The 13,850-nt window shown below is 45.9% G+C and overlaps 1 protein-coding gene across 1 annotated transcript; it reads left to right on the top strand.

Annotated features, from left to right (window-relative positions):
- The first annotated feature begins 1,475 nt into the window (after window positions 1-1,475).
- On the top strand, window positions 1,476-11,257 carry Adamts1 (ADAM metallopeptidase with thrombospondin type 1 motif 1). Its single transcript, XM_052741070.1, has 9 exons — window positions 1,476-2,693; window positions 4,358-4,704; window positions 5,011-5,143; window positions 5,495-5,662; window positions 6,087-6,373; window positions 6,602-6,788; window positions 6,895-7,070; window positions 7,998-8,173; window positions 8,946-11,257. The coding sequence occupies exons 1-9, from the start codon at window positions 1,961-1,963 to the stop codon at window positions 9,643-9,645; spliced, it is 2,907 nt and encodes a 968-aa protein (XP_052597030.1). The 5' UTR covers window positions 1,476-1,960; the 3' UTR covers window positions 9,646-11,257.
- Window positions 11,258-13,850: the final 2,593 nt, after the last annotated feature.

The raw sequence follows: 13,850 nt of genomic DNA, 5'->3' as shown, positions 1-13,850 counted from the left end.
GTAGCCTTGTTTCTAGCAGACACCTTTCTTTTTTTTTTTTTTTTTTTTTTTTTTTCTTTCATTTGATCTTCCCTGGGGTGGGAAACAAAGTTTTTGTTTATGTTTTTCATGTAGGCTATCTAGAACCCTGGGAGAAAAGACGTTGGAAAGTATCCAGGCAGAAACTTTTGGAAGAGGGACAAGGGCGCCTTGGAGGATTCCAAGGCACTGTCTGAGGCCCATAGAGTTAGGAAGATCTGGGGAGGAGCAAAGGGGACGTGACCAACTAGGAGCGCAAGGAGCAACGGATGGGGGTGGGGCAGCAAGTCCGGAGCCCAGAACTGGGAAGGGCAGGGATCCGGAGCACGCCGGTGCGAGCGCGCCAGTCTGCCTCGGTACTTGGGTTGTCGTTCTCTACATTGTCTCGGTGCCTTTCCGCTAGTGAGAGCATTGTGAACCATTTCCTTCCTCTGGGTCACGGAGCCCCTCCCTCTTTTTCAGTGGAGGAGCCTCTCGGCTCTCTCTTAGGGGCCTGGGGTTGGAAGGGCTCAGGTTTTGTCGCTTTCGTAACGCGGATGCAGCCTTTCCCTTCCCGGTAGGAGGAACCCGATTTCCTCCTCCCCACCCCACCCCCCAACCCCGTTTTGGCCCTGGTAGTAAAGTGGGGCTCTTAGACGCATCTGTCCGCCTGGCCTGTGGCCTGCAGCAGCTGCTGTTAGATTTTGGAAGTACGGGGACTGGGCGGGAGTTACTTCTCCAATGAAGAAGAGCTAGCACAAGTCCCTCCCTAGTCTCTAGGGAACCGAAGCTGGCTCCAGATCGCCTATTCAGGAAAGAAGAACCAGTGTAAACCCCCCCCCCCCCCCGGCCCCCAAGACGTCTCCAAGGTTTGAGGAAACTGTTAAGGTCATTCCACATAGGTTTTTTTAAACCCAGAGCCTTAAAGTGTCCCGTGACTCCCTCACTCAAACATTCTTCCTGAGAAGCGCAGAGCCCAAGAAAAGCTGGGGTAAAGAGAGAGGACGCTGTAGTCGAGGTACTTGTGGAAGGGTAGGAGGGAGACGGAGAGGTGGGCTGCGTTTTTTAAAAGAAAAGGCAGATTTAGCTCACATCCCGCTTTGGGGGAGAACTCTATCTGCGTGGGGAGTAAGGAGAGGGAAAGTTCAGGGGCACCTAAGGCCCGGGGGAAATCTTGGTGAAGGATCTCTTCCATTCGACCCCCTCTCTTGGAAACTGCAGCCCAGCCGGGGCACAGGAAGGGTGACAGGAAGCAGGGTGGTCAGGGAATCTACAGCAGAGAGATGAAGTTAAAGGTTCACCCTTCTTCCCAGAGCAGCCCGGGCTGTACAAAGTGCTGGTCATAGCGGTGTTTCGGCGTCTTACACCCCCAGAGTGACGAGCGGTGGCGTGAGGCCAGCGCGGAGGCTGCCCCCTCCCCCTTCAGGCCCCGCGGCGCAGAGCGTGGTTTAGCACCGACTGAGATCAGGGGGCGGTGTCGCAGGGGGGGGAGGGAAGGGAGGGGTTCCTAAGTGGCTATAAAGGGGCTGCCGGGGCTGCCTAGATCTTGCACTCGCTGGAAAGCAGCTCCGGGCCAGGTGCTATTGCAAGGCCAGAGCGCACAGCACCGCGGAGAGAGCTGATCCTTGCTCAGATCCAGGCACCCCGCGGCCAAGGCGGAGGACGAAGAGTCCAGGCTCCGTTCCTGGACTTGTTCCCCAGCTCCGGAGCGCCTCTCGATCCTACAGCAGCCTCTTGGCAGCTGCAGCCCTGTGGGTGCCTCCAACTCCGTGCAGGAATAAAAAGTTCCCGCGCTCCGGCCAACCCGAAGCACTTCTTTCTAAGGGACTCGGAGCTTTGGCTGCCAGCTCTGCGCGAACTTCCCAATCAAAGTGATCGTGATTTTTAAGCATCCGGAGCAGTCCCGCGGAGCTCGGCGCGCCTAACCAGAATAAGGGTTCGCTGCGCTGCAGTGTGCGGTGTCATGCAGCCAGCAGTCCCTTTGGAGTCACGCAAGCAGAGGCCCCGCTCCGACATGGGGCACGTCCAGCGGGCAGCTCAGTCTCGGAGCTCTCCGCCTTCACTCACGCTGCCGTTGCTGCTCGCTTCCGTAGCAATGCTGCTGTGTGCGCGGGGCGCACAAGGGCGCCCCGCGGAGGAGGACGAGGAGCTGGTGCTGCCTTCCCTGGAGCGCGCCCCGGGCCACGATTCCATCACCCGCCTCCGTCTGGACGCCTTTGGCCAGCAACTGCACCTGAAGTTGCAGCCGGACAGCGGTTTCTTGGCTCCTGGCTTCACCCTCCAGACGGTGGGGCGCAGCCCCGGGTCCGAGGCACAGCATCTGGACCCCACCGGGGACCTGGCGCACTGCTTCTACTCTGGCACGGTGAATGGCGACCCCAGCTCCGCAGCCGCCCTCAGCCTCTGTGAAGGCGTGCGCGGTGCCTTCTACCTGCAGGGCGAGGAGTTCTTCATCCAGCCAGCGCCTGCGGTCGCCACCGAGCGTCTGGTCCCCGCCGGACCAGCGGAGGAGTCACCCGCGCCGCCGCAGTTCCACATCTTGAGGCGAAGGCGGCGGGGCAGCGGCGGAGCCAAGTGTGGTGTCATGGACGACGAGGAGACCCTGCCAACCAGCGACTCACGACCGGAAAGCCAAGACCCCCGGAATCAGTGGCCGCGACGAGACCCCACGCCGCAAGGCGCGAGAAAGCCAACAGGTATAAGACTCTCTCTCTCTCTCTCTCTCTCTCTCTCTCTCTCTCTCTCTCTCTCTCTCTCTCTCTCTCTCTCTCTCACACACACACACACACACACACACACACACACACACACACACACTTAAATCTCCATCCACCCCCCTTCTCCACGAGGCGTGACTTGAGGGCACACTTTAGCTTGCCTCTGGACCTAGAGGACTCAGACCTGCAGCGGGTTCTGGGTCGTGACCCGCCAAGTCAGTTGACCAAACCCAGCTAGAACATGCCTTTGCCGGAATAGTTAATGATTTCAGAAAAGAGAGAAGAATCACCGGGAGTCCCTGCAGATAAGGGCTCAAGCGTTTCCACCGGGAAGTGTGTAACCCGATTCCTCACACTCGAGAATCCTCTCCCAGCCCTTTAATTCCTTTTAGTGAATGTATGAGTTCACTTGGGCGAAGTTGCAGCTTCTCGCTGAGTTTTGTAACCTCCGCGTTGCGAGCACCGCGCTCACGGGAGGGAGGAGTAGGGGAGCGAGGGTGACCTCGATCTGTGTTCAGGAGCCTAGGCAACGGTGATCTCAGTTCTGTGGCCTTGTGTCCCCTTCCCCCCTTTGAATGGCTGACCCGGATGGTTGGCGGCGCCCGGGGCCCCTCAGCACAACCTGCTTGGGAGGTCTTTGCCCTGCTCGCCCCGCCTCCGCGCGCCTCCTACCTCTGCCTGGGGACTTGCGCTCCCTCTCCCGGCCGAGGCTCCGCTCCCCAGCGCGGCGGAACGTAAGCCGCGGCTGATCCGCCCTGCTACACTCTCCCCTGCCTCTGCTGTGTTAGTTTATGTTATCACTCAACGTTCTTTTTGTCCTTTTTTTACTTCCTTAAGTGTCCTGTTCTAGATTTCTCCCCCTTACCCGTCTGCTCCTGGGAGCAGGTGATGATGGGTCATAGCCCACTTCACGACTTCTCTGACGACTGAACCTCAGTCAGCAGCAGCCAAGAGGAGGGCTGTTTTCCAAATAGGCAACCCTGGTTTGAGACAGGAACTTATTTCTCCCCCCCCCCCCCCCCCGGGACAAAGGGAGTGCGGGGAGGCAGAAGTAGACTGCTGGGCAGAGTGGGTGGTCCTGGTGCCCGGAACTGGATAGCGCAGAGAACCCCCAGGGACCCCGTGAATGAGAAAGCTGAGCCTTGCAGACTGAGATTCCCCAAGCCCCGCCCCTTGGCAGACCCCCCCTCCCCCACGCCCTGCCCTGTGCCTTCCACGTGGAGCTGGATGATCTCATTCAGGATTTCAGCCCTGGCTTCAATAGTGAAAGGGTGACTCAGGGCGCTCTGCCTGCTACCCTTGCCAAGTTTTTACTACAGCTGGATAGGATGATATCCATACTGCCTAGCTCAGGCTGTGGATTTTCAAAGGCCACGAAAGAAATCCTGCTGACACATAGCATAGACAGTTTGATGACTCTGAGGAGCCCGTGTTGGTTTTTTTGTTTTATTTAAAGCAAAACGAAAACTTTTTAAAAAATAACATTCACAGTTTTTAGAAGATGCAAATATTTGTTTTATTGTTGTCCAGGTATATTTCGGTTTTATTTACTCTGACTTGGTTAACTTTCCTAATATATACTCCAGGAAGGTCGCTATTCTGAGAGAAACTGCCCACGAGCAAACTTTCTTTTCTCTTGGCAGGACCTGGAAGCATAAGAAAAAGGCGGTTTGTGTCCAGCCCTCGTTATGTGGAAACCATGCTCGTGGCTGACCAGTCCATGGCTGACTTCCACGGCAGCGGTCTAAAGCATTACCTCCTAACCTTGTTCTCCGTGGCAGCCAGGTTTTACAAGCACCCCAGCATTAGGAATTCAATTAGCCTGGTGGTGGTCAAGATCTTAGTCATATATGAGGAGCAGAAAGGTCCGGAGATTACCTCCAATGCTGCTCTCACCCTGAGGAATTTCTGCAGTTGGCAGAAACAACACAACCCTCCCAGTGACCGGGATGCCGAGCACTATGACACAGCCATTCTTTTCACCAGACAGGTAAGACAAGAGGGTATGGATCATTGTATCACCTCCTGGCATCCAGATGGATGAAAAAACCATCTCATCTGTATTGCCTCATCAATTTTGTTTAACGGGCTAGCTTAACCTGTCTTGCTTATTTCTGTTTTAATTTCAACATCTCAAGTTGCACAGTTCTCTTTTAAAAGCATCAGAGGAAATCTTCCTTAAAATGACATGTAGGTTTTTCGGGGCCCCAACAATAATGAATGGACGAGCTCCAAAGAGCCAAGTCTCAAGTCCACACTGTCCTACTTAAAAGGAATTTCCCATGGTTCTTTGTAGGATTTATGTGGATCCCACACATGTGATACTCTCGGGATGGCTGATGTTGGAACTGTGTGTGACCCCAGCAGAAGCTGTTCTGTCATAGAAGATGATGGTTTACAAGCTGCCTTCACCACAGCCCATGAGTTGGGTAAGTCAGGACCAGTGTACAAATTGAGCCCCGTGCATGGATTCAGCCCAATAAAACAATCTGATTTGTGAGAGAGAAAACCTCTCAGGCTATATTGCTACTTTAGCCACCAGCGATCACAGAAATGGTAGAACATGTTTTCCACTGTTTCAGATACAGTCTTATTAGAACAAGGGAAAGCGCCATGAGCATTTGAAAATTGACATCTTTTTATATCTACCCTGATCCAAGTCGATATTATCCCTAACACAGGTTGTCTACTAAATATGTTCCTTCCTGTGGAATGAACCCCTTACAAAAGAAGAGTCAGGCTTATGGTCGATCTTAATGTAGGTCTTGCTTGCTCCCCAGGCCACGTGTTTAACATGCCACATGACGACGCAAAGCACTGTGCCAGCTTTAATGGCGAGGGCGGAGATTCTCATCTGATGGCCTCCATGCTTTCCAGCTTGGACCATAGCCAGCCGTGGTCTCCCTGCAGTGCCTACATGGTCACATCATTCCTGGATAACGGCCATGGTAAGATGCCAGCTACTCTTTCTAGACGGTGTCCAGCCTTCCTCGTACAGGGTTCTAGTTAAATGAGCGACATGGTTCTTGCTCAGTTCATTTTCCCCTTTCAGAATTACTTTCTCTATCAAGATCACAAGCTGCAGATCTTTATCTTCAGTGCTTCCTGCTCCTAAAATCTATTTATTAATACTTTGAACTGAATAATAACTTCTTGCCAGTGTTAATCCAGAAGTACTCTATTAAGGACAGTGTCTTAATAAAATATCTAAATCTCCCTGGCACTGATTTTCCCAAAATGTCACAATCATAAGTGGCTATGTATTGTTTCACACAGTAAGTATCTTGTAACATCAAAATCAGCCCATTTAATGTGTTTTCACCAACTATGTTCTAATAGTTGCCCTTTTTTGTTTTGTTGTTTTGTTTTCAGGGGAATGTTTGATAGACAAGCCCCAGAACCCCATCAAGCTCCCATCCGATCTCCCTGGTACCTTGTACGATGCCGACCGTCAGTGTCAGTTTACATTTGGAGAAGAATCCAAACACTGCCCCGAAGCAGCCAGCACATGTACCACCCTCTGGTGCACCGGTACCTCCGGTGGCTTACTGGTGTGCCAAACAAAACACTTCCCTTGGGCAGATGGCACCAGCTGCGGAGAAGGAAAATGGTGTGTCAGCGGCAAGTGTGTGAACAAGACCGACATGAAGCATTTTGCTGTGAGTTTTCCCAATGCGACACGCTTGTTTACAGCTCGGAACTGGAGAGACCAGTGAGGGTTAAGGTTCTTACCCTGACAAGCTCCTCTCTCTGCGTCCCCATAGTGGGGACACCAGATAATAGTGAGATGATAGCGACTTTTGAGAATCGATTCTTTGTTTTATAATGTTCTCCAACTCCCTAAAAAGTCTGAGAGTTCTAACAGTGATATTTGTATCTCCATTTAGACTCCTGTTCATGGAAGCTGGGGGACATGGGGACCCTGGGGAGACTGTTCAAGAACTTGTGGTGGAGGAGTTCAGTACACAATGAGAGAATGTGACAACCCGGTGCCCAAAAATGGAGGGAGGTACTGTGAAGGCAAAAGAGTACGCTACAGGTCCTGTAACACTGAGGACTGCCCGGATAATAACGGTGAGTCATACCGGACTTCAGCTCTCAGAAACGGGGTGAAGGAGAGGAGCACACGTGGGGCTGAAAGTTGGAAACTGGTGACGTCAACACACCATTCTCTTTTCAGGAAAAACTTTCAGAGAGGAGCAATGTGAAGCACACAATGAGTTCTCAAAAGCTTCCTTTGGGAATGAGCCCACTGTGGAATGGACACCCAAGTATGCTGGCGTCTCGCCCAAGGACAGGTGCAAACTCATCTGTCAAGCTAAAGGCATTGGCTACTTCTTTGTTTTACAGCCCAAGGTAGGGGTTTTTACACTTGTAGTTCTGCTAAGGAGCCAAAGGCCTTGGCTTGCTGCCTCTTCATGCAAATGTCTGAGCTGTCTTTACATATTAACCTGTGTTCAGTTTTGACTTTGGAATACTTCCAAATGCAGGAGCAACTCCTTGCTTTGGGATTTGTGTTGCTTTCAGTTGGGAAGGCAGTTTAAGTCTAGTAAGCATGTGAGAGTCTTGCATGTATTTAATATTGCTCCTTTATAGCCAAAGAAAAGCCCTTTGAAAACTCAATAGCCTACCTGTATAACTAGGTTTCATATACAGCAATTCATGGTTAGATAAATTATATATTAACACAGAATCCAGGAGTTTTAGAAAGTAGTCCAAAGTACTTGTTACTGGGTACCTAGCAGCCTCACACACAAACATACTAAGGTGAGAGTCTAAGCATTGACAATTTATTGTTGGAACATGTACTTTGAACAGAGACTCACCATTTCTTTTGATGCTTTGCTGAGGGGCATAAGTCTTGCTCTGAAGCAGGGAGTGAAATTAAATTTTCTTATGGTTGTCATGGGCTTTTAGCATTGTAAGATAGGAAAACATGTCCAAGTTGCAGATGAAATATTTAGCAAGTGATTAATGGAGTGCCTTCTGCTGCAGCATATTGTTCTAGGCCCTGAAGGTGGAGCAGGAATCAAACTGACAGTGAGCACTACTTCCATTGACCTTAGCAACAGAGGTGAAAGGCCAGTAAATAAATAATCAAGGCATTTATAAACTTTGCAGACAGCCATTGAAAAAGACAGAAACATGAAGGGTAACGTGTGGCATGTGAGGGAGAGAATACTCGCAGCATGGGAAGAGAGCAGAGAGGGGAGCATTCCCAGTTGCCATCACGTGCTTCTTCACATTAGACGTTTAACCACCGGGTGAATGTTGTCTCCGCAGGTTGTAGATGGCACTCCCTGTAGTCCAGACTCTACTTCCGTCTGTGTGCAAGGACAATGTGTAAAAGCTGGTTGTGATCACATCATAGACTCCAAAAAGAAGTTCGATAAATGTGGCGTTTGTGGAGGAAATGGCTCCACCTGCAAGAAAATATCAGGATCAGTCACTAGTACAAGGTGAGTTTCAAAACACGGAGTTCAGGAATAGGGATATAGCTCAGTGGATAGAGAGCCTGCCTCATATCCACAAGACCCTGGCTTCAATTCCCAGCACATGGGAGGTAGAGACAGGAGTGACTAGAGTGCCAGATGGTTCAGGCCATCTTTGCCTACACAGTGAGTTTTGAGGTCAGCTTGGGTTACATGAAACCCCATCTCAAAAAACAAACACACAAAAACAAAACAAAGCAAAAATATTTCATGTAATTCCAGTGTTTGGAAGGATGATTGCTATGAGTTCTAGATCAGCTTGGACTATACGGTGAGCTCTAGTATAGCCTGGGCTACAAGTGAACTCTCATCTCAGCAACCTAAAGCTAATTAATCAACATATGAAGCAAAACACATACTCCTTTTGACATGCCATTCTGTAGGACTAAGGAAAAGTCATTTAAAAGAATTGCATATTTTTAAGTAAAGTGGTTGATTAATCAGGGATTGAAAGACATAGAAGGAAAAGTCACGTTTAAATGAATTGCATAATTTTGCTGGGCATGGTAGTACATGCCTTTAGTCCCAGCACTTAGGAGGCAGAGGCGGGCAGTGTGTTCGAGGCCCGTGTAGTCTACAAAGGAAGTTACAGGAAGAGCCACAGAGGTTACAGAGAAAAACCCTGTCTCAAAAAATAAAAAACAAAACACAAAAGAAGAATTGCATATTTTTAAGCAATGTGCAATATGGTTGATTAACAAGTGATTGAAAAATATATACCTATTTTCTTTGTCCACAGACCTGGGTATCATGACATTGTCACAATTCCTGCTGGAGCTACCAACATTGAAGTGAAACATCGGAATCCAAGGGGGTCCAGAAACAACGGCAGCTTTCTAGCCATCAAAGCTGCAGATGGTACCTATATCCTGAATGGAAACTTCACTCTGTCTACACTAGAGCAAGACCTCACTTACAAAGGTACTGTCTTAAGATACAGTGGCTCCTCGGCAGCGTTGGAAAGAATCCGCAGCTTTAGTCCACTCAAAGAACCCTTAACTATCCAGGTTCTTATGGTGGGCCATGCTCTCCGACCCAAAATCAAATACACCTACTTTGTGAAGAAGAAGAAGGAGTCATTCAATGCTATCCCCACTTTCTCAGAGTGGGTGATTGAAGAGTGGGGGGAATGCTCCAAGTCATGTGGATCAGGTTGGCAGAGAAGAGTCGTTGAGTGCCGAGACATTAACGGGCGTCCTGCTTCCGAGTGTGCCAAAGAAGTGAAGCCAGCCAGTACCAGACCGTGTGCAGACCTGCCTTGTCCACACTGGCAGGTGGGGGATTGGTCACCATGTTCCAAAACTTGTGGGAAAGGTTACAAGAAGAGAACCTTAAAATGTCTGTCCCATGATGGAGGAGTGTTAGCCAATGAGAGCTGTGATCCTCTGAAGAAACCAAAGCATTACATTGACTTTTGCACATTGGCACAGTGCACTTAAACAGTTTGAGAACAAGGTGGCATGGGAGGGCTGATACACGGAGATCAAGAGTGCTGGAGGGAATCCCATGAATCAAACCAGTAACCAGCGAGGCCTGTCAATGAGGGGGGTGTGTTTGGGGGGCGGGAAACGTGGCAAAAGGGGTAGATCAGGACACAATCCTGCCAGTCAAAATTTGACGAGGTAGTTAGTATAGGTTATTAGCATCTGAGAGACCATACGTAGCACAATGAAGCCCAAGATAGTTACTAGTATTTCTTTTGTTATATCTGTTGCAGAAACAACTGTCAGAGTCTGGCAGAAATCTTTCAAGCCCTGTTGCATGGTGCTGATTAGATGCTTTGTATCATGGGGGTTGGGAAAGGCAAAGCAGAAGAAAGATGGGATTGTATTTCAAACATGGCTTAACTTTATATCACTGGCAATGGGGGCAAGGAGAAGGGTACAAGCAAGATTGTTATTCGAAGTTTCCAACTGCTGCAGTTGCAGAGAATGTTGATACATCATTTCAATCAATAGTGAAATGTTCAGATTGCTCAACATGAGAGAAAGGCGCACCTCTGTGAAGAGGCTCATGGTTCCTTCTTACACCATCTCAGCTCTTTAACTATAATTCATGTTGAGGTAGAAACAATTCACCTACTTATAAAATGTACATTAATTCTAAAAGGAGGAAAGAAACAGCAAACTATGTAAGGTGCACATAAAAACTCAAGGAAACAAAATGAGCAACATGTCTCCTGCCTTGCTTTCTCCCAAGGTCAGCCTACCTGGGGACCATGAATGTTAAAGACAACCCATGTCACACAAAAGGCAGTAACATCACACATGTCAATGTCATGCCAGAGTAAGGATGAGGTATAGAAAACAGGGTCCCATGAAATTGGGAACATGGAGATCGCTTGTCTTACATGGGAAGCTGCTGCAGGGTAGCAGGTCCACTCCTAGCAGCTGGTCTAACAGTCGTATCCTGGTGAATGTCTGTTCAGCTCTTCTACTGAGAGAATATGACTATTTCCATATGTATATGTATATAGTAAAATATGTTACTATGAATTGTATGTACTTTATAAGTATTGGTTTGTTTGTTCCTTCTAAGAAGGACTATAGTTTATAATAAATGCTTATAACATATTTATTTTTATACATTTATTTCTAATGATAAAACCTTTAAGTTATATCGCTTTTGTAAAAGTGCATATAAAATAGAGTATTTATACAATATATGTTAACTAGAAATAATAAAAGAACACTTTTGAATGTGTATGTCTATTTTCTGAAATGGGATTAATTTCCGGGCAAGAAATCTGATGAGACACAAATATTGGATTTCGAGACAGTTTTTAAGATTTTGATGAATGAACTGTATTTTCTGTTTGTAGAAGTACTGATAAAAAAAGATTTTGATGTCTTTAGTGATAAGATTGTTACTAATGTGGTTGGCAAATTACTGTAAAGAGCCAGATTGTAAGTATGGCATTGTAGGCTATATTTCCTGTCACAACCATGTGACAGTGAGTGCTTTTGTAGGAATGAGATCAGCCATAAATGATATGTAAATGATTAACCATGGCTGTGTTTTAATAAAAGTTTATTTACAAAAACAAATGATGGGCCAGATTTGTTCTGTGAGCTTGTTTGCCAACTCCCAATGTGATAAAGTAAATGGAAAATGATTCAGCTGATAGATGCATTTTGGGTTTTTGTCTCCCTTAATTATGTCAAGTAAGAAAGTATAAATATATTTACGGTATTGAACAGAAACAGTGCTTCACACACTTGGGACAGATGTGAGTGGTGAGCTAACACTTTAAAATCTTTGCCTTGCCGGGTGGTGGTGGCGCACGCCTTTAATCCCAGCACTCGGGAGGCAGAGCCAGGTGGATCTCTGTGAGTTTGAGGCCAGGCTGGTCTACAGAGCAAGATCCAGGACAGGCACCAAATCTACACAGAGAAACCCTGTCTTGAAAAACCAAAACTAACTAAATAACTAAATAGATAAATAAAATAAAACCTTTGCCTCCTTCAACAGTAATGCAGAGGTGTTTGGGAGAAATCCAGGACTCTAGCCTTCTGTAGATCATTGTATTTTGAAAATTAGGTGGTGTATAAAGTGACTACAAGTTCAAATTATTTCCATTACGATGTTGCTTTCAGAAAATTGTTTACTAGAAAACTGACAATGTACTCAACTATTGTCATTTCTAACTTTACATTCACCTTTTATTCCCAGAATGATTTTCTTACTTACAACCTGTAACAAAATGCTAGCTTCAGCTTCAGTTACTTAATATGTCCCCCTTAAGAACTGAACAAATGTAACGGGAGTAGGGACATTAATTGGGTTAACTTTTTCTAATACCTACTATAAGACCCAAAGACCAAAGTCTTCAAACATCACTGAATAAATCTTTACATGCAAAACTTGACTATGTAATTCAGCAGCCCATGTTGTCCTGTGTGCCAGCAACCTTCATTGACATTGACTTGCCTCTTAGCATGGCACAAATTCCCATGGTGAGCGACTAGGAAAATATATCTCCACAAGCCCTGACAGCTCTCTTCCACACATGACACCCCAACAAATGTTCATATATTGGAGTGAAAACCTATAACATGAAAAAGTTCTTTACTGAACTTCTCTCATTCACCAAGAGATTTTTTTTTCTTCTTCTTGAGCAGCTTCAGAACTTGATGTAGCTCACAATCATCTGTAACTCCAATTACAGGGGATCTAACACCCTTCTTTGACCTCCACAAGCACCAGACCTGCATGTGTTTTGTATACATACATACATGTAAAGCATTCAGACACATGCAAAATTTAAAAACCTTAAAATGTGGAACACATAAAATGGTGTGCTAGAGCATGTTGTAATATCCACACTCGGGAATTGGAAACAGAAGGGAATAGTAACACAAGGTCATCTTTGGCTATGTAGCCAGTTTGAGACCCACCTGGGATAAATGAGCTTCTGTTTCTAAATAATAAAGTCATTCATTCACTAGTTAAACAAAAATTCAAGACACAAAAAGATAGAGCCCGTCAAAAAAGTGCCTGCCATCCCCTTATCATCAGTTCAAAGTCATATCAAAGAACTTTCTTACCTTGCAACATTATTGCCTACCCCTTCACAAGTAAGATGTTGTTGTTATCATTGTTGTTGTTACACAAATAAGCAGTTGGATTATGTTGCAGCAATGAGAAGCCAGTTCACAACCACAGTTCCCAACATGCCCATCCTCTCAATTTTGTGAGCTTGAATAGGCATCAGTCTGAAAAAGGATGTTATGAACCTTTGTCTTCTAGATAGGAATCATGAATGAGAGTCTGGGACAATACTCACTACTAATTAAATCATGCCACTGTTGAAGAACTCAATGGGTAGAGTTCTTTCTGTAATATTTCAACAAACAAAAATGTAAATCAAAAATTTGACCAATAATTCACAAAACTCCAATAATTCACAAACCAATAATTCACAACTCCTTGCTCTTTTCAACTTGTGTTCTTGAAGACGGCACTATTCAAGATTAACTTGAATTAGAAATAACATGTAGTAGATCCTGACTGTTGGTAATATTGTTGGCAAATTACTTTAGAGAGACAAATGGTACTTATGACCCCACATCAATTTATAAGCATTAAATTTCATCCTCAAATAAGTCATGGATTTCATTGAAAGTCTAATCATTAACTAAAATTCATAAATTTTTGTAACACAAAAACATAATTCTAAATTTTATGTGAAGAAATAAACAGTGTTAAGATAGAGAAACATAATCATAAATCAATTTATAATATAAGACATTTGTCTGATCTGAATTGAAACTCATCATAAAATTATAATCAAGAGAAAAATATACTACTTGTAGGACCATTGATATCAATGGATTAGAAAAAAATATCCCCAAATCAAGTCTTACTAACTTAATGACAAAACATAAATGTATAGAAATATGAATCTGAGCAAAATGGATCATTCCAACCATAGTTCTCAAACTCATTTTGGTGGAATAAATAAATACCTGTTAGCACTTTGAGATCATTCAACATAAGAAGTTTGTGTTGGGCTTCTCTAGAAAAACAGAATAAATAGGATATCTGCATCCATAATCTGTATCTGTCAGCAAATTTATTATAAGCCAGTGACTTGTGTGATATTGGTGGTAGAGAAATCTCAAAATCTGCACATATAGGTTAG

This window comes from Peromyscus californicus, unplaced genomic scaffold (assembly GCF_007827085.1).
Source record: "Peromyscus californicus insignis strain IS unplaced genomic scaffold, ASM782708v3 Scaffold_16__1_contigs__length_79575227, whole genome shotgun sequence".
Lineage (NCBI taxonomy): Eukaryota > Metazoa > Chordata > Mammalia > Rodentia > Cricetidae > Peromyscus > Peromyscus californicus.
The sequence above is the reverse complement of the archived record's forward strand: the minus strand, read 5'-3'. Positions and strand labels throughout refer to the sequence as shown.